Source organism: Megascapheus bottae, chromosome 9 (genome assembly GCF_031878675.1).
Source record: "Megascapheus bottae isolate mThoBot1 chromosome 9, mThoBot2.hap1, whole genome shotgun sequence".
NCBI lineage: Eukaryota > Metazoa > Chordata > Mammalia > Rodentia > Geomyidae > Megascapheus > Megascapheus bottae.
Genome location: NC_143517.1, coordinates 27,530,281 through 27,549,668, shown reverse-complemented (window position 1 = coordinate 27,549,668; position 19,388 = coordinate 27,530,281). Strand labels below are relative to the sequence as shown.

At 38.0% G+C, this 19,388-nt stretch overlaps 1 protein-coding gene across 1 annotated transcript; it reads left to right on the top strand.

The window, feature by feature from the left end:
* Positions 1–722: 722 nt before the first annotated feature.
* On the top strand, positions 723–15,671 carry Impa1 (inositol monophosphatase 1). The gene is made up of 9 exons (XM_090338992.1): positions 723–808; positions 4,259–4,330; positions 5,877–6,010; positions 7,679–7,783; positions 9,617–9,662; positions 12,133–12,241; positions 13,966–14,074; positions 14,373–14,524; positions 15,136–15,671. The coding sequence occupies exons 2-9, from the start codon at positions 4,268–4,270 to the stop codon at positions 15,249–15,251; spliced, it is 834 nt and encodes a 277-aa protein (XP_090195118.1). The 5' UTR covers positions 723–808; positions 4,259–4,267; the 3' UTR covers positions 15,252–15,671.
* The last annotated feature ends 3,717 nt before the right edge of the window (positions 15,672–19,388 follow it).

Here is a 19,388-nt window from a genome sequence, read left to right as displayed (position 1 = left end):
ATATCATCTCTCTATGTTGTCATTTCCTCATCTGTAGGAAGAGAATCACACCTGTATGAAACTATTGCAACATTTAAGTTAAGTTAAACACTGTAAATAAAAATATAGCAACTGCCAGGTGTAAACTTGTAATTTGTGCACGTTGGGGAGGGAGGAAAGACCATGTGGAGTCTCAACCCAGCCTGAGGAACACAGTGGGCTTCTGAATCAAAAAATAGTGACTGGGATTGTTGCTTAATGGTTAGGTGTCTTGCCTACTACATGCAAAGCACTACAGCCTTAAGTACAGTTTAGTACTTTAATAAATGGCATCTAAATGAATTGAGAGTAAACACTAGTTTCTGTTAACCAGTTATTTTTTAATCTATATTTACCTCGTATAGGATTACCAAATAAGAGCTAGTCAACTGGAACCACAGCTCCAATAGTATGTTCTGCCAAAAAGTAGGATAGAAATAAAAGAACAAGAGGGAAAAAAAAAAGGAAATGGAAAAACATAAATAGATGGAAGACAAAAGAAGTAACCAGAGATTCTTGAAGAAAGGACAAGCATGAGAAAGGAAGTTAGAAGAACCAGAAGAACAAGAGACAAAAAAAAAGTCTCAAGCACCAGGTCCAGCCAGGAAAAGGACCCAGGTTGCAAAGCATGCACTGCATGGAGCTCCAGTGAGAAGGGCGTGATCCAAATAGCCACGCCCCGCGGATTGGCTGTGGAGGCGGGACTTCCTGCCCCGGGCATCCCGCTACGTCCGGAAGAATTCCCCACTGAATACGCCGGCTGAGCGAGCAGGAACTCCTGGAACCAAAGGTGAGAACCGTTTTCTTCCTGCATCCCTGCGGGCTCCGGCGGACAGGATGGGCGCGGAGGCCTGGACGGCGCTGGTGGGCGCGGTGGGCTGCGCGGGGGCCGGGGCCGGGGCCGGGGCCGGGGCCGGGGCCGGGGTCGGGGCCGGCGCCGGGGGGCGTCTTCGCTGCTGTGGAGCGGGAGCCGGGCCTGCGACCTCAGAAGCCGCCCTGGCGTTCGCATAGCGGTTTCGCCCACGCGAGCTGCCTAATCCTTGAGGCCTTTTTTTTTTGTGTGTGTGTGGAAATTGCCCAGTCTTGTCTTCTTCGAGGTCGGCGAGGTCTGGCCCAGCCCCGGGGGCCCGCGCCGCCGGGGACAGGTGAGGACGACAGTGGCCCAGCGGCCATCCCCTAAGGCCGATCTGTGTGGAGACCGGTTGGAAAAGTTAGAGATAGTTATGGTCTGGGAGAAGTGCCGGGTAAAAAGGGTATGACCTCAGTTAAAGAGAGAACACAAAATTTCTTGAAATGAAAGCATGTATTGGGCCATTGAAGAGAAATACTAGACAGGAAAAGGACCACGGTGGGGCAAGTACCCACAGCAGAGCTAAACAGTAGTTGAAAAAAAAATGTCTGTAGAGCTTAGAGTATTTTTAGATTCCAATCTAAAAATAGTCTTTTTGTTGGTTTCACACCTCCTGCAAAAAAGAAAAAAAAAGTTTGCTGATTAGTTTTTTTAAATCCCTTTCCTCTTCTAGGCCTTGTCATCAATTACTTGCAAGACATTTCAGAATTTCACACAAATAACTAAAATAGAAGGAAGGCATTACTGAGCTTCTTAAAAGTGCTAACTAACATCCTCCCTTTCAGGCCAAGCCTCCAGGAGTCATTCACATTTAGACTCCATTGACTCCTATTCAGATTGCTTTCATATTTCTGTCAGCAGGCATGCATACCCATCTGAGCATACATGCCCATCTGGAATCAAAGCTTGGAAATAAATGACTCCTCAAGGTTCTCAAATCAAAATCATATCTCTAGGGTTTAGGAGCACACCTCCAGTGAGAAACCATCCGCCTAACAAGAAGGCCCTGAGACCTTTAAAAGATTATCATCAGTATCCCCTCTAGCCTTGTCCTTTTCCACTTCTCATTCTCTGAGGTGTCCTGCTTGGATCTCTTAGGTTCCTTTTTTTCTTTAATTCTGCAATTTACTTACTTTTTGCATCATGATTTAATCATGTCTTCAGAGAAATATCCACTACCTAAGTCTGGTCACAGCTCTGGTCACAGTGCTTCTTACTGCTTTTTAGCCTTTATTACATTTATAATTTTTCATATAGATTGTGAGTGTTTTTTACTAACTCAGTTTTTCTCACCATAATGCTATGTTTAGCATACAACAAGTATTGGCAAATAACCATTGAATCATTTGCAACAGCTTCTAGCTAGAACATCTTTAGAAGAGAAGAGCTTCTGAAATGGGCCTTAATGAATTGGTAGGAGTTTGTTTTGTACTCTTAAAAAGCAGAGAGTAAGTGGTTCAAGCAAAGCATCTACTAAGGAAGCAGACACAATCTAAGAATTCTGCTTCTGAGTGAAAAAGTACGGAGGGCAGGAATGGAAAAAGTTTGGAAATTATTCTGGAAGAGCGTTGAAGATTTCTGTAACTCTAAAATTTGTTTAAATGCAGGCCGGGAGTTTGGCCTAGTGGTAGAGTGCTTGCCTAGCATGCATGAAGATCTGGGTTCGATTCCTCAGTACTATACACATAGAAAAAAAGCCGGTGCTGAGGCTCAAGTGGTAGAGCTGTAGCCTTGAGAAAGTCCAAGGACAGGACTCAGGCCTTGAGCTCAAGCTCAGGATTGGCAAAAAAAGGAAAAAGAGAAAGAAATTTGTTTAAATGCTTATTTCAATGAAAGAAAATGCCTTGTATGCTGATACACTCTTGTAATCCCAGTACTCAGAAGGGTTCTATAGGAGGGTCCCAGGTTCCACACTAGTCTGAACTATTTAAAGACAAACAACCACAACCAAACCACCATGGAACAAGAAAAACACCCAGCAGAAATTTACTGTATGCGTCCCATGCCCTCTCCCCCAATCTTGTGAGTAACAAGGTCAGGAGTCTAAGTATTCTACAAGGCAGAACTGTCAAAGTGTAAAAGAGACAGAGTTAGGTTGCTTGATTAAAAATGCCTTTTTTTTTTTTGCCAGTCCTGGGCTTGAGCTCAGCGTCTGAGCACTGTCCTTGGACTTTCTCAAGGCTAGAGCTCTACCACTTGAGCCTCAGCACCACTTCCGGCTTTTTTGTATGTATTTGGTACCAAGGAATCTTCGTGCATGTTAGGCAAGCACTTTAACCACTAGGCCAAACTCCCGGCCCCAAAATGCCTATTTTTCTGAGTATAACAGCTTCACCAAAATGCCTATTTTTCTGAGTATAACAGCTTCACTTTGTTTCCCTGTGCTGGGCACAGGTTGTGGAGTGTGGTCAAGCCAGCCGTGAGGTTTCAGAAGTTGGTGGAAAGTTCTAACATGGTAGAGCACAAACCTATGTTGTATTTTTCCCCTCTGAAATTCAGGAAGTAAATTTCATCTTTGCTTTCTTACTCTGTTTTTTCACTTTGCAAATTTGTTTTCCTCTATAGAGGGATAAATAAACTTTAAAATCAGAAGTTTTAAATTCTATCTGTGTCATTTGTTTATGTATTAGACAAATTATTTCTCATATTTAAGCCTGAAAATTTTTTTGAGAATTTAAATATATTGTCATTCACTGGAAGTTTTTTTTTTTTTCTTTTTTTTCACTGGAAGATTTATTTGCCATAAAGGTCTGATTGTCATGTCAGGGCAAAACCTTTCTTTTTTTATTAAAAGATTTTTATCAACACTGATTTTTTTTTTTTTTTTGGCCAGTCCTGAGCCTAAACTTAGGAACTGAGCATTGTCCTTGGGCTTTCTCAAGGTGAGAGCTCTACCACTTGAGCCACAGCACCCTTCCGGGTTTTTTCTATGTATGTGGTACTGATAAGCCTGAAATTTTTCATCTTTATAAATTTATTTTTTTAAGTCACATGTATAAAGCACCTAATTGTGGCATTAAATAATTAGTACATGCTCTTTTGTCCCTTTTTAAGTGGAAGTTTCCTTTATTTCAGAATATTCAGTGTTCTTCTCCTAGCTTCATTTTACTCTCCATCCAGCAATACTAATCGTTCTGGTGTGTCGTTCTGGTGTGTACATTTTAGGTAACAATTTCATAGGACTTTTTTTGTTACAGAATGTGAAGAAGTATTAGGTACAAAATGGTTTTTTTTTAACTAGGTCTCCAAGAAAATCAAGGGTAGGGGTATTAGAGAATGGATGATTTCTGGAGTAAAAGTTTGTTACTAATTGAGATGCTGTTGTGAACTGACTATTCTATAACATTTTGATGGATCTATAACTACTTTGTTCTTAAAACTGTGAAATAGATTCAGAAGATGGCTGATCCTTGGCAAGAATGCATGGACTTTGCAGTAACCCTAGCAAGACAAGCTGGAGAGGTATGAAGTAAAATTTTCTTGGCCATAACTTGGTAGGTGTAGATTGCCATTTAAAATATAGTGAAAATCCTTGCACTCATAATTATTATTATTATTATTATTATTATTATTATTATCGTCGTTATTTTGTTATTAAGGGTTAACGTTCCTTACCCATTGTAAGCAAGCACTTATTTATTTATTTATTTATTTATTATTGTATTTAATAAAAGGGTAACATGATGTTTGCCAGATAGAAGGTGTATTAATTCACATACATTGATACCCTTCCACATGTCTTGGTCCCATTACCCTCCCCCCCACCCCCCTCTTGGTTTTCCCCCCTTCCCTGTCCAATTTCAAGTAACCAAATACAAATGTATCCAATATATCAGATAACAAAGTGAGATATTGTGCCAATATGAGATAACAAAGGAACAGCAAAAGAGATGAGATAACATAGCACATTAAGGACAGCAATCATTCATTATATGGCTTTTGTTTCAATATCCTAGAGGTCCATTCAATTAGTTTCATACTATATGGCCTTATGTATCAAGTTTTTGCTCTATTGCAAGCACTTTTATAACTGAACTGCTCACGCAAGCTCATTATTTCAATTATCTATTATTAAACTTTTTTTTTTTTTTTGGCAGCCCTGGGCTTGAGCTCAGGACCTGAGCGCTGTCTTTGGTTTTTCTCAAGGCTAGAGCTCTACCACTTGAGGCACAGCACTAGTTCCAGCTTTTTCTATGTATGTGGTACCGAGGAATCCAACCCAGGTCTTCGTGTATTCTAGGCAAGCATCTACCACTAGGCCAAACTCCTGGCCCCATTATTAAACTTTTTGAAATGACAGTTATGGATCTAAAATAGAATGTGGAGATTGTGGGAACCTGTAAATGCTGAACCATGAGGTCTAATAAAGAGAATTGTAATGCCATTCTCTGACCCCCAATAAGCTGGGAGTGGCCTGAGAAAGACCAATTGCTTTTGGCATTAACAGAGACCTGCCCTTAATGTGAGTTAATCAAAATCTAACAATCCTAAACTCTCAGGATACTGAGAGTCTCCTAACTTGGTCCTGACTTGAAGGACCTCAGATTCCTATCCTAGATGTAGGCTCATCCTACACCCAACCTTTTGGGAAGTTAGGGAAAGACTTAAAGGTGTGCCAGTTGTACCTGTCTTTTAAGGTAAGTTGTTTGTCTTTTGAGTATATGACATGATTGTTGCTGTGACTTCACTCTTCCTGTACGTATACCCCTGTATCCTTTTCAATCAATAGCTTGTAATATAGACCCAAGACATCTGAGGCTAGAGGAAGACTTCAGGCCCCTCATGCCCCAAACAGTGGTCTGGGGTCCATTATTGTCTGTTGCCTGGTCGCCACAATTCTTGACAGGGATTATATAATTTTGTACCCAGAAGAGCATAAGCATTAAATGTCTTTTTCTAGGGAGATTTTTGCAAGAAAAATTTAAGAATATCACATTAGACACACTGAATGATTTAAGCCATTTGTATTATTCCTTTTATTTGATTTAAAATTACTTCTGCTTTTTAGGTGATTCGTGAAGCTCTAAAACATGAAATGAATGTTATGATTAAAAGTTCTCCAGCCGATTTGGTAACTGCTACAGACCAAAAAGTTGAAAAAATGCTTCTCTCTTCGATAAAGGAAAAATATCCATCTCACAGGTACACATTTCCAGTAATAAGATGAATGTAGTTAGTGGTCAGCATATTAGGCAAAAAGTTTGATTTTGCACACCAACCCTGAATTTATTTTGAGGATATTAGAAAGCTCAGGTAAAGGCCAGGCGAGGGAAGAGCACGTACCTTTTGGAGGATCGCACAGTACAGGCTGATCTCCTCAAAGCTGGTGTGATGCTATCTCAGAACAAAGTACAAAAGGTTAAAGAACTTGCCTAGCATGTAAGAGGCATATTGTTTTTAACTGATTTTAAAAAGAAGGGAATGGAGCCATGGCTTTAGTGGTAGAGCACTAGCTGAGAAAACTTGAAGCCCCAGTACCATTTTTCTAAAAAAGGAATGTTTGACCATTGAAGCATATATCAGCAGTAGATGCGATTAGGAAACTAAGTTATATTCTGTTTTGCTGTTATCTTTGTGTGGTAAAGACGTGGTAGCTTTTAGTGAATCTGATTTAGTGATTTAGAAAATCTTAAATATCATTATGCTGTCATAGGCACAGAAATATAACATTGTCATCAGCTAGGCCTGGTTATATATGCCTCTAATCCTACCACTTAAAAGATAGAGGCAGAAAAATATGAAGATTAACTTTTCCTGGGGGTATAGAGCTAGACTAAGAAGGAAAAAAAAGTAATGTATTATTATTGTATTTATAAACCTTTTCTCTGTCATTCTGTACTTTCTAATTTGCTACTGGCTATTGCCAATCTTATAGACATTGAGAAATAAAAGTAACATTTAAAAATATGGCTAGATAGAATGCTAAAAAGATTTATAGCTAAGAGAAAAATAAAAACAAAAAATGATCATTAAGATGGTTCAGTTTTGAATAATGGAAAATACGAAATAAGAATAGAACAGTAGAAGCCAGTAAGTTCAGATACCATGTACACAGTAATTTTGTCAGTGATTTGCATTTCCATTATTTATTTAACATTGTCTGTATTGAGTATCTATTACTGCAAAGCAGATCTCCCCTAAAAGCTTAGTGCTCTCTCAACAAACTTTTATTACCTAACAGTTTTACTGGAGTTGGGACTATGAGGTTTCAGCTAAAGTATTGTTCAGAGCTTCCGTCATGTTTAGACTCAACTGAGGCTAAAGGGTCCATCCACTTCTGTGATAGCTGGCAGACCTGAGTTGCTTGTGGGTTGTTTGTTGGCAGCCTCCCCCATCTCCTGAGTCAGGACGGGAGAAGCAGCAGTCAGTATGGAAAGCCCCAGGCCATTTGCTGATAGGTTTCCAAAGCCTCTTTCAGCTGTTGGTTAGAAACAAAACACTTTGTCTAGCTCACATCGTGCATTAAGATCCACATCCTGAAAGGAAGACTAGTGGAGAATTTGTGATCTTACCTAGAATTATATTTTTTTGGTCATTTCTCTTCTATAATCAGTGCCTCTTCAGGTGCATCTGTGTGTGCACATGTGTGTGGCATTGCTTAATGTTCCTGTTTTTAGAATTTTGAATTCTGTTACATTGCACAAACCCATCCTCTGGGGAAAATAAAGCTTTGCCATTTTTATCAGTTTTTGAAGGAAGCAGCAACAGAAAAACTGCAGATTTTGTCTAAGTTTTATGGGCGAGCCTAAGGAAATATATTGTACCTTGAAAATTGTTGGGAGCAGTTTAGAGATTTTGTGTTTCTTTTAGTTTCATTGGTGAAGAATCTGTGGCAGCTGGGGAAAAAAGTGTCTTAACCGATAACCCCACATGGATCATTGACCCAATTGATGGCACAACTAACTTCGTACACAGGTATGCCTGTAGACGTTTGACAGAATTACTACGCGTGTATCAACGGGATGGGCCTGTGGAGTACTCTGCTCAGGGAGTTTAGGGAATATGTTTAGTGAATAAGTTTACAAAATAGTGTGATTTGTTTATGCTTCTTTATTCTAAGAAAGTATATAGTAGAGCTAAATATGTTATATAGATCTTTGATCAGCTATGGAGGAGAGATGAAAGATGATACTGTTACAGACTTAAAACATAAAATTCATCATGCAAAAATTTAAAAGAGCAATATTAATTCTTGGAGATCAGTAAAGAAACTGGAATATCACTAATAAGAGTTGTCAATAGAATGAATTCAGTACAAGAAAGAAAACTGTTAGGAAGGGCTTGGGTTTCAGGATCAACAGTTGCAGAATTGAATCTGCTGGGGCTTTTTATTGGCTTTTGGACTTTGAACAATTAGTTAATCTTTATAAAATACTGTTTTAATTGCACCTGCCTCATAAAATGGTTTTGGACTTAAGAGACCTCCTGAGTAGTACGTTTGTGTGAAAATTTGAGTGTAGTGCCTACCACAGACTAAGTTTGTTATAACTCAGTATTTTCACTAGATGAAAGCCTGGTGGAATTATCAGGGAGAGTTAAAATGTGTGTCTAGTTTTGTGGGATTGTTTAGGAATTAATTTAAAGTCATCATGCTGCTGTACCTTACCTTTTACTACATTTATACTTATTGTGGCCTGTAAAACTGAAGTATAGAATCTGTATTTGACAAAATGTGTCTTTTAAATGTAGAAAGCTATTAGTGATATATTGAAATACAATAATGTGTAGCTTGATCCTATTTTTTTGCTAAATAAAAACCCAATGCTAAGTATTTTTAAAGTTTTTATTTTTGGTAGTTATGCTTGAACCTACTTTGTATTTTTGATCATGATCTCTTGTGAGTCAGAAATTAAAAGCTCTGTGCTCAAACTGTGGTGCAGTGTAGAAATCACTGACACAAATGGTTTACTTTTCACACATGGTATTGGAATAGTCAACAGTCAACAACTTATCACAGGTTTGACAGAACCTTGCACTTTCGAAGATTCTACTGAGCCATGCCTCTAGCCCTGTTTTACACTGGCTCGTTTTTTAGCATAGGTTTCACTTCTCACTTAGCACAATTTGCCTACTTTCATAGGTTTCATGCTTTCATAGGTTGCATGCTATTATGTCTGGGGAGACAGAGTCTCAGACATTTCTGGCTAGACTGACCTAGCATTAAAATGCCAGGCCAGTCTCAGCCTCCCATGTAGCTTGGGATGGACAAGTATGTACCATTATGCCTAGCTATGGGTTAAGAAGGAGCTTTGTAACTTTTCTGATCAGATTGCTCTTGAACTTGATCCTCCCAACCAATCTCAATTCCTTAAGTTACCAACAATAATAATTTTAAGGTTTTATTGTCAATTTATTTTTTTTGTAAAACATTTCTTTACATATATATATATGTATTATGTTCACAATGTTTGACATTCAAAGGAAGTAAAATGGCATGCATTGCAATTTATTTTTTTGACATTTCTTCCCCCTTACAATGGATATATTTCTGAAAAGGACAGTATACCAGTTTCTTATGAATGCTCAGATCTTTTTCATGCCTACAGGCACCTATTAAAAGGCATGTGTATAAGTTGTGAGTACAGTCTCCTGCCCCTTGGCACATACTGTACATGTGTTGCATCCTACTTTTGGGAGGGAGGAAGGGTCAGACTGAAAATTTTATTAGCACTTATGAAAAAAATGAGTTTTATTAAAGCTAAGTTCTGTATTGGTAAATTTGTGGGTTTTGTCTCTCTTTTTTTAAAGATTTCCTTTTGTAGCTGTTTCGATTGGCTTTGTTGTAAATAAAAAGGTATGTTTTAAATGTATGGTTCATAAAATGTCCTGCTTGTTTTCTGACAAAGATGAGACAGGTCTCCCTATTTACATAACTGCATTATTTTAAGTATGAGACAATAGTACTGCTAAGGTTTTCATTTTACTTTTCCAGTGAAGGAAATTTATAATAAGCAAAAGTTGTAAGAAAAATAATTTTTCAAATACCAGTAAAAAGGACAACCCAGTCTCTAATTAATATATATATGTATACATATGTATGTATATAGATAAATATAGATATATGTAGAGTCAAGCATGAGGAGTGATGTGACCTAAAATGCTTCAAGGAGAGCTAGATGTAGTGGTAAACACTCATAATTCCAGTTTTGTGGAAGACAGAGACAAGAGGGTCATGCTTTAAAGTCAACTCAAGAGAAGTTGGCAAGACTATATGTGATGATACATACATTCATGCTTCTAGCCAATCCAGAGTAGGTTAAAAGATTGTAGTTTGAGGCCAGCCCAGGAAAAGTTAACATGAGACCATGTCTTGAAAAATAACAAGTACAAGGCTTAGGCTGTAAAGCACTTGCCCAGCAAGCATTTATTAATAATAATGGGTATTATAGAAAAGATGGGAGTTAGAGCTAGAAATGCTTTAGTAAGTTATCAGTGGAGAGAGACAGTCAAAGATATAAAAAGTAGCAGAGACAAAACATGTCTGGAAAGTGCAGAGTTTATTTGGAACCTAAACGTAATCACTTTATATCAAAGGCTCAGAAGCTTCAAATCCATAGCTATGACATTCCCTTTATTTGTTGATTTGGTTAGCCAAACAGTACAGGCTGTTCACTAGCACTTGTACATCTTTTTTCCCTCACAATACTAGAGCCTGAACTCAGGGTCTTATATTTGCTTGTCTAGTGTGATTATAGCATCTTATATACTTGTCTTCAAGGAATTTGTGATATCAGCATGTTGTATAAAACAGGAACTTTCTGACAATGTAAACACAAAACTAAGGCTGGGAGTTTCTTTCAGTAGTAGAGTTCAGTCTCCAACACCACAAAAAAGGGAAGGAAGGAAAGTAGGTAGGGGTAACAAGTGAAACACAATTGTACAATGCCAGTGACGAAAGCACTGGTTTTTATCTGTGATGGTGAGATTGATGGGAGCCAAAATTATTGATCGTAGTTGGATTTGTGGACTAGAAAGAACCAAGCTGTAAGAATTTTAGAGCACAAAAAGTATAATAGAAGGAAGAAAAAGATCATGAGGTACTCAACTTTGAAGTTGAAGGCAAGGAAATGAGATTGGATTCCTGAGTGAGGTATAAGTAAACAAGTGTCAGGAACATGGAAGTATTCAATTAAGTACTGTGCAGGTATTGATGGTGGCCACTGGTTTCCGTCCCATTCTTTGTCGCTAAGAGTTCACTGTTCTTAAGTTCTCTTCCTGGGAGGTACAGCAGAATGGGAGGGATCAGGACAGAACCCAAATTATAAGGGACTCACAAGAGGGGAGGTGATGCCAAGTTAGGTTTCTCCTTTACAGAGCAGAGGAAGAAGGGTTGTGTCATTGTGTGTGCTCCTTCAGCTGAAGCTTCACGGTGTCAGCAGGTTCCATGTGTGATGAGGCTGTTTTCTTTCAAGATGGCACCAGGCGTGCTGTGTCTTCCAGAGGAAAAGAAAGCTGAATCTTTACGTGACAAAAGCTCTGGTTTTTTTTATTATTATTATTATATATTTTTTTGCCAGTCCTAGGGCTTGAACTCAGGACCTGAGCACTGTCTTTGGGCATTTCTCAAGGCTAACACTCTACCACTTGAGCCACAGCACCACTTCTGGCTTTTTTGTGTGTATGTGGTACTGAGGAATTGAACCTGGGTCTTTGTGCATGCTGGGCAAGCACTTTATCACTAGGCCATGCTCCCAGCCCACCGCTGGTTTTTTTTTAGTCAGTAAACCCATCTTTTGAGGGTGAAGAGTCCTCATGGCCCAATTAATTACCTTTTAAAGGCTTCATCTCCTAATACTAGTACCTTGGCAATTAAATTTCAGTGAGAGTTTTTGAAGGGACAATCATTCAGACCATAGCAGTAGGGAACAGGGTAATACTGGTGGGAAGGTACCGGAAGAGAAGTTTCAGAGAAGAGAGATCAGATGATGGAGCAATCTTTCAGACAAATGGATACAGCACTATGATTTAAAACACAGAAGGATCAGACCACCTTAGAAATCAATAATGAGCTATCTCCAGCCTAGATTAAGAGAGGCAAGATTGGGTACTGTCAGGTTAGACATGAGGGGTCGGTGGGAGGGGGGAGTGAAAGATTTCAGGTGTGGGGGTCTCTGTTAAAGCTGAAGTTTAGTATTGTTAGTGTCATAGCTATCTACATAGGTTATTAGTCAGTACAGTCAGCTTTTTTGTTACTTTGAAAAGTAAAGTATTTAATGTGGAAAAGTACTCAGATTGGCTACAAGAAGCTTCTTTTCCCTCTGCAGATGGAATTTGGTGTTGTGTACAGTTGTGTGGAAGATAAGATGTATACTGGCCGGAAAGGCAAAGGTGCCTTTTGTAATGGCCAAAAACTGCAGGTTTCACAACAAGAAGGTAAGTTTGTCCGTTAGACTTTGGTGCAGTGCTCATTTTTTTATGTTTTTTAGTATTACTCTATGGAATCATAAATTGTGTTCTTTTGCTTTTTACTTTTATATGTTGACATCGTTTTGGAATGTGGTATTAGAAACAAAGAAATGGAACTGAGCAGACACACTTAAGGCCTATACTAAGTAATGGGGAGAGGAAATTGTGGATACACAACTGTTTCTATCCTTGTGGAATTCTTGACTTAGTTGTAGCCACTGCACCGCAAATTCTTCCTAGGATTCTGATTTGATGTCACCACACCAATTATTAGACAGTTCATTGAAGATAAAGTATATTCAGAGTGGAAAGCATTAAAAGTTGTATATATTCAGTTTTCTCTCAATATCTGTGGAAAATGGGTCCATTATCCCTTGCTGATACCACAATCCACTTACATTGTACTAACTATCTTACAGAAGTTTTTGGTGTATTTGCATGGTGCCTATCCATATATTCCTGTTCGTTTGTTGAATTTATTATGGGCCATAGGGCTTGAACTCGGCCTGGGCCATAGGGCTTGAACTTGGCCTGGGCGCTATCACTGAGCTCTTCAGTTCAAGGCTACTGCCCTACCCCTGGGCCTGGGCATTGTCCCTGAGCTCTTCAGTTCAAGGCTACTGCCCTATCCTTTGAGCCAAGCTCCACTTCCCATTTTCTAGAGGTTAATTAAAAAAGTCTCAGATCCTTTTGTATCCAGGCTGGCTTTGAACCTTGATCCTCAGATCTCAGCTAGGATTACAGCTGTGAGCCAACATGCCTACCTCCTGTCTGACTTATTAAATCATTACTGCACTTCATGGAAAAGTTATGTAAATAGTTGTTATACTGTATTGCTTAGAGAATAATGATGAGGAAGCGGTCTGCAGATGTTCAGTAAAATGCAGTTCTGGGGCACAGCATTTTCAAGCTGAAATGAGTTGAGGCTATGGATGCAGACTCTGCATATACAGAAAACACATCCAGATGTGCTTTTATGTGTGTGTGAGTCATGTGTAGCTAGAGGGATGGCATTCTATTTCCTTGTGATGAAGTTTTGTGGGTTTTTTGTTGTTATTAGTTGTGGGGCTTGAACTTGGGGCCTCAGCATTGTCCTTGAGTTCTTCAGCTCAAGGCTGGCTTTCTACCACATGTAGTACCCGGTTAATTGGAGATAAAAATCTCATGACTTTGATGAGAAATTCAAATTTTTAATTTATTTTATTTCCTTTTTATACTGACCTTTTGTTTTTTGGTTGATCATGGGACTTGAACTCTGGGCCTGAGCGTTATCTCTGAGCTATTCAGCTCAAGACTAGCGTTCTACCAATTGAGCCACTTCCAGTTTTCTAGTGATTCATGAACTTGCATGCCCAAACTGGCTTTGAACTGAGATCCTCAGATCTCAGCCTCCTGAGTAGCTAGTATTATGAAATCATGTCTCAAATAAATAAAAATTTTACCTGAGTATAAGAAGTTCATTACTTTTTGTTTGATTTTTGAGACAGAATTTTACTATGTAGTTCAGGCTGACCTTGAACTTACCGTGCTGCTAGACAATGGACTAGTTTACATTAAGTCAGAAAGAAACAAACTCGGTAAACTAGAAAAAGGAATTAAAATATCTTATTTTTGTTCTGAATTACAAACATCATTTTTTTCCAAAATTAAATTTATTAAAATCTAGTAATTATCTAAAACATTCTCTTCAGATATTACCAAATCACTGTTGGTGACAGAATTGGGTTCTTCCAGAACACCAGAGACTGTAAGAATTGTTCTCTCTAACATGGAAAAGCTTTTTTCCATTCCTATTCATGGGTAAGTTCTTTTCCTTTCCTACCCAAAGTTCCACATAATTAATATTATAAAGGAATTAATTTTTTTCTTTTGAATGAGACTTGTTAACAGACTGTAATTCTAATTTCGTAATATAGTTTTGAATACCTGTTTTGGAACTCAGGTTTTGTATTTGCTAGGCAATGTTTTACCATTTGAGACGTGCCTCCAGTCTTGAAAACTGTATTAGGAATAAAACTCAAACTGAAGATAAAAAGAATTGAAGGAAGAATACCATACGCTCAGAATTTTTTTTACCTGATCATATTCTTTATGCTAGAATCCGGAGTGTTGGAACAGCAGCTGTTAATATGTGCCTAGTGGCGACTGGAGGGGCGGATGCATATTATGAAATGGGAATTCACTGCTGGGACATGGCAGGAGCTGGCATTATTGTCACTGAAGCTGGAGGAGTCCTGATGGATGTAACAGGTGAAGACACTGGGGAATACAGCATTGCTCTTTTCCTATCTGTTAGATTGGTCTCTCTGTGTTGTGTTGCTTTCTTTTTTAAAAAAAACAATACAGCTTTAACTTGAAGCAAAACAAGCTTTAAAAATTTCTGTGAATCAGAATAAGCATGAGGACATAGGGAGAGCTGTTGGTAAAATTTGGGACTCACAGTGGAAAACCTGCTAGGCCTTCTCACATATATGGGGAAGGTCTGCCATGAGTAGGGAGTGTCTGCTTCCCACCATCTAAGGCCCAGCCCTGGAAGTCATTTGGCTCATAAGACACCAGTGATGCTTATAACCAGAGCACATGAATGAAGAAATGAAGAGGAAAATGGCATTACTCACGGATGGGAGGTATGAGCCCCATTTGTCCTGGTATTTATCAAAAAAAAAAAATGCTTAGCACCTCAGATGTGTACTACCAAAGCTTAAACACTGGAATTATGTGGCAGGTCTTTTTCGACTTTTGAAGAAAACTGAACATAGTCAGATGTTAGGATTGACCATAAGGCATATTGTTATAATTGTTTTTTTCAAAACTATTTTTGTACAAGATATAACTGCTTTGCATATTTGATTTGATTTTAGGTGGACCCTTTGATTTGATGTCACGAAGAATAATTGCTGCAAATAGCAAAGAGTTAGCCGAAAGGATAGCCAAAGAGATTCAGGTAGTGCCTTTACAAAGAGATGATGAGGATTAATAGCTTGGCTTCAGAGGATTACGATTCCTGTGCCCAGACTCTTGGATACCCTTGCATTTACACTCCTAGTTGGTGACATAGGGCTGGGATGTAGCTCAGGGCTGGAACACTTGCCTAGATGCACAAGGCCCTGAGTTCCAACCCAGGGACCACAAAGAAAGGAAAAATCAGAAAACAGATGTATAATGCAGCTGATGTAGATTGTCTTTGCTGTTGTAATTTAAAATAAATCTTTTTCTATGGACTGTGTTAGAATAAATATTTATTGTAAAAATGTGTGGTTTGGGGAAAAATATTCAGGCAATGTAGTTCTTTAGCTATCCATTTAAATAGTCAATTTACATTTTGTGTTTCAAAGTAATTATGATTCTCTAAAATTTTGTTACTACTTGTATACAAAAGCACTCAATTAGAAAGTTGCCTTTTAAAAGCCATATTTTAATTAACTATATAATAAGTACTTCTTAGATTAACTTTTGATTTTTAGTAGAAAATTTCATTTGTTTTAGTCATCACTGTACATAGAGCACAGTATCTGTCAAATAGTCTATCTAAAATAATCACTTAAGAATGAACACTTTGCTGGATGCAGTGGCTCAAGCCTGTAATCGTAGCTACTCAGAAGGCTGAGCTCTGAGGATCAAAGTTAAAAACCAGCCTGGCACAAAAGGATCTGAGACTCTTATCTCCAATTAACCTCTAGAAAATGGGAAGTGGAGCTTGGCTTAAGGGTAGGGCCAGTAGCCTTGAGCTGAAGAGCTCAGGGACAGTGCCCTGGCTGAGTTCAAGCCCCATAACCACCCCTCCCCCCACACACATAAAAAGAATGAATATTTTAGCTGAGTGCCTGTACCTCATATCTGTAATCTTATGCTACTCAGGACACTGGGATCCATGGGTAGCATTTCAAAGCCAGCTTGAGCAGATAAAGTTAGTGAGACTCTTCATCTCCAGTTAACTATGAGCCAAAAAGCAAAGGCATTGAGTTGAAGATTTTCAAGTTGCAGTTCTTAGTTCTAATTGATACATAAAGTAATGAGCTAAGTATTTTATATTTTTGCTTGAACTTTTGAAGTAAAAATGAACTCATTGTCCTTTTTCTGTTTCATATTAACATAGCATTTCATATACCAGGGCTTGTTGCTTACCATTGGCATTGGCATTTCTGCAGTTAGGATGTCTCCAGAGGGTGTTTCAGGATAAAATTCCCTTATTAGAGAAGAGGGATTTTTCACCTAGTTTTCTCATCAGTTGTGTAGCTAAGAAGCAGTGTAACACTGTATTCACTGATTACATTCTAAAGATGTTACACTGATTTGTTGTGCTATCACATATATTGTTAATATTGCTAATATTGAGCTGTTTGATTTCTTCCCAGACTCCCTATTTAATTTCATTGTGGCTGCCTTTTTATATTCTTTAAGAGCCTTTAGTATATTAAATCTAAAAAGAAAAATGATAATAGCTTAGAGACATTTTTATTTATTTTTTTAGAGACATTTTTAAAGGATTAATATTGGTAATGTTTGTTCCTTGGTGTGTGAACAGATAAATTTGGTTATAGGCATGTCAGAACTTTGTATTGGATAAAGCCTTTTATTTGAAAAGTGTTCTTGTAGTTCTCAAAGGTAAGGGGCTATTTTGTTGAGTGTGTAATACATTAAATATATGATACTTGAGATTTGGGTAATACAATTCCTGTATTTGTACTGTTAATCACATGCACTTGAGACGTACTGTAATTCTGACACTCAGTCTGGTCAATTTTACAATTAAATTTATTTTAATGAAGATTATCATAAATAAAAATTTAAATAAAAAAGCATTCTTGGCATTTACATGATTAGAGCTAATTGTCTAATCTTTTAGTGTTTGCGATGAGTTACAAATTTTGATACTTGGATTTGTGATAGAAAATATACTCTACTTTTTGCATGTTGTTTTCCTAGTTTAACAGTGAACATTTTTTTTCTGTAAGTAGCTTTTATATCTTTTTTATTATAAGTACAAATTGAATGTTTTGTGAAACTTCTTTAGATATTGAAAAAGAATACTTGACAAATGAACTGTCCAACAGTAATTTGAAATGCTTGTTCTGAGTGAGTAGATTTAGCTTTTTTTTAATCTTCAAATCCAGTTCTTAAAACACCCTGTTTTTGTTTCATTGATATTCATGTATTTCATTGACATTCCAGTTTTTATTTTGTTTTATTTGACAGTACTGGAATTTGAACTCATAGTCTTGTGCTTGCTAAGTAGGCAGTCTACCACATGAGCCACATTCATAGTCCCATTCTCTAATCTTGTTCCTTGCATTTTCCCTTTCAGTCTCCTCAGTTTCCTATATTATTGCTTATTTCCTTGGTCTCTTTCATTGTTGAACATCCTCAGTTATCTGATGATTGCATGTTTGAAAATATATTAAAATGTATATGATGCAGATTATGGGTGTGCTTATAAGGATATCAGTTACCTTAAGTGCAGGCCAAGAAAACAAAGTAGAATGGTTGATTGGTACAACTAAAACTAACTCAAAGCCTGTGAAAGAACCTAGTCTATAAAAGAATTAGCCATTCCAGTAGAGATAAGTTTGATGCAGCTATGTTTATCTAAACAGCAGCACATCTGATAGCATTTAGTCCAGGTGCTACTTACAATATACAAACAGATACAAGCAGACACTGAGGGAGTTATTTTAATGAAAGATATACAAGAGTTGGATACAACAACAACAACAACAAAACCCTGCAAGACATTAACTGAAAAAAGTTTAAAAAGTCTTAATATATATTTTGTGATTTTCAGTACTCAATATTGCTCAGATATTACTTCTTAATGGATGTATAGAGCACAATGTAGCACACAATTGTGTGTGTGTGTGTGCGTGTGTGTGTGTGTGTGTGTTACCAAGGAATCAAACCAAGGGCTTCATGCATGCTAGACAAATACTCTTCTACCAGGCCACACTCCTAGCCCATCCAGTACTTTCAGTACTTAATATTCCTGATCATATTTGATCCCTATACTAAATAAGGAGCAGTTTATTATCTTTTGCTAAGGTACATCGGTGTTAATTTTTGATTAATTTTTGCTGGTACCAGCATTTTAGCTCAAAGTTCAAACTTGCTCCACTTGCTTACTTGGCTGGCACTTGAGCCACTTCAATTTTGTTTCTTTTATTTTTCTGAAGTTTTGTTTTTTCTGAAGAGAAATATCTCTCAGACTTTCTCTTAACCTGCTCTGGTTCTCAGCCTCCTGAGAAGCTAGAATTACAACCTTGAGCCATCAGTGTCTTGATGACATACATGTTTATTTCCTGTGTAAAGTGCACAGCTGAGCAGAGAAACCACTGTAGAGATACAGTGAGAGCCATGATGAGAGCCCAGTCCCGTGGCCTCACCCTGAAGGAACACACTGCAATAACCAGGGATCGTTTAACATGCTCAGGTCCTACCTCAGCCAGTTCAGAGAAGTGCCTTTCCATCTACATTTTTACTATGTTCCAGAAAATGTTAGTGAGTAACCAGGATTAAGAAATTTCATTTTTAAGAATTAAACAATCCCCTATAAGTAGCCAATTTACTAATTCCCACTCTCACCCACCTGCACAAATCTCAGGCTTCCACAGTACAATTTGATTTTTGGGGGGGGGGGGGTGTACTGATTCTGGACCTTGAACTCAGGCCTTAGGCATTGGCCTGAGCCTTTTTGCTTAAAGCTAGTGTCTACCAACTTGAGCCACACAGCTCCACTTTTGACTTTTTGGTGCTTAATTGGAAGGACTTTCTTACCCTGGTTGACTTTGAACCATGATCCTCAGATCTCATCTTACTAAGTAGCTAGGATTACAGGCATGAGCTACCAGTGCTAGGCTTACAATTTGATTAAAAGAAAATAATGTTTACTTTAAGCCAACCTTTTGCTACTGGCTGAGCATGCTGAGAATATCGCCCATTTTTAGTTCCAAAAATGAACACTAGATGGCAGACAACGCATAGAGAATCATGTTACATATGTTTATTTCCAAACGTTTTATTTTTTCCCAATTAACTTCTTTTGTCAATATTTGAGCTTAATAATCTAGTACCAATAATAACAATGGAATATTAAAAGCAAGGGTTGTTGCATATGTGGCTC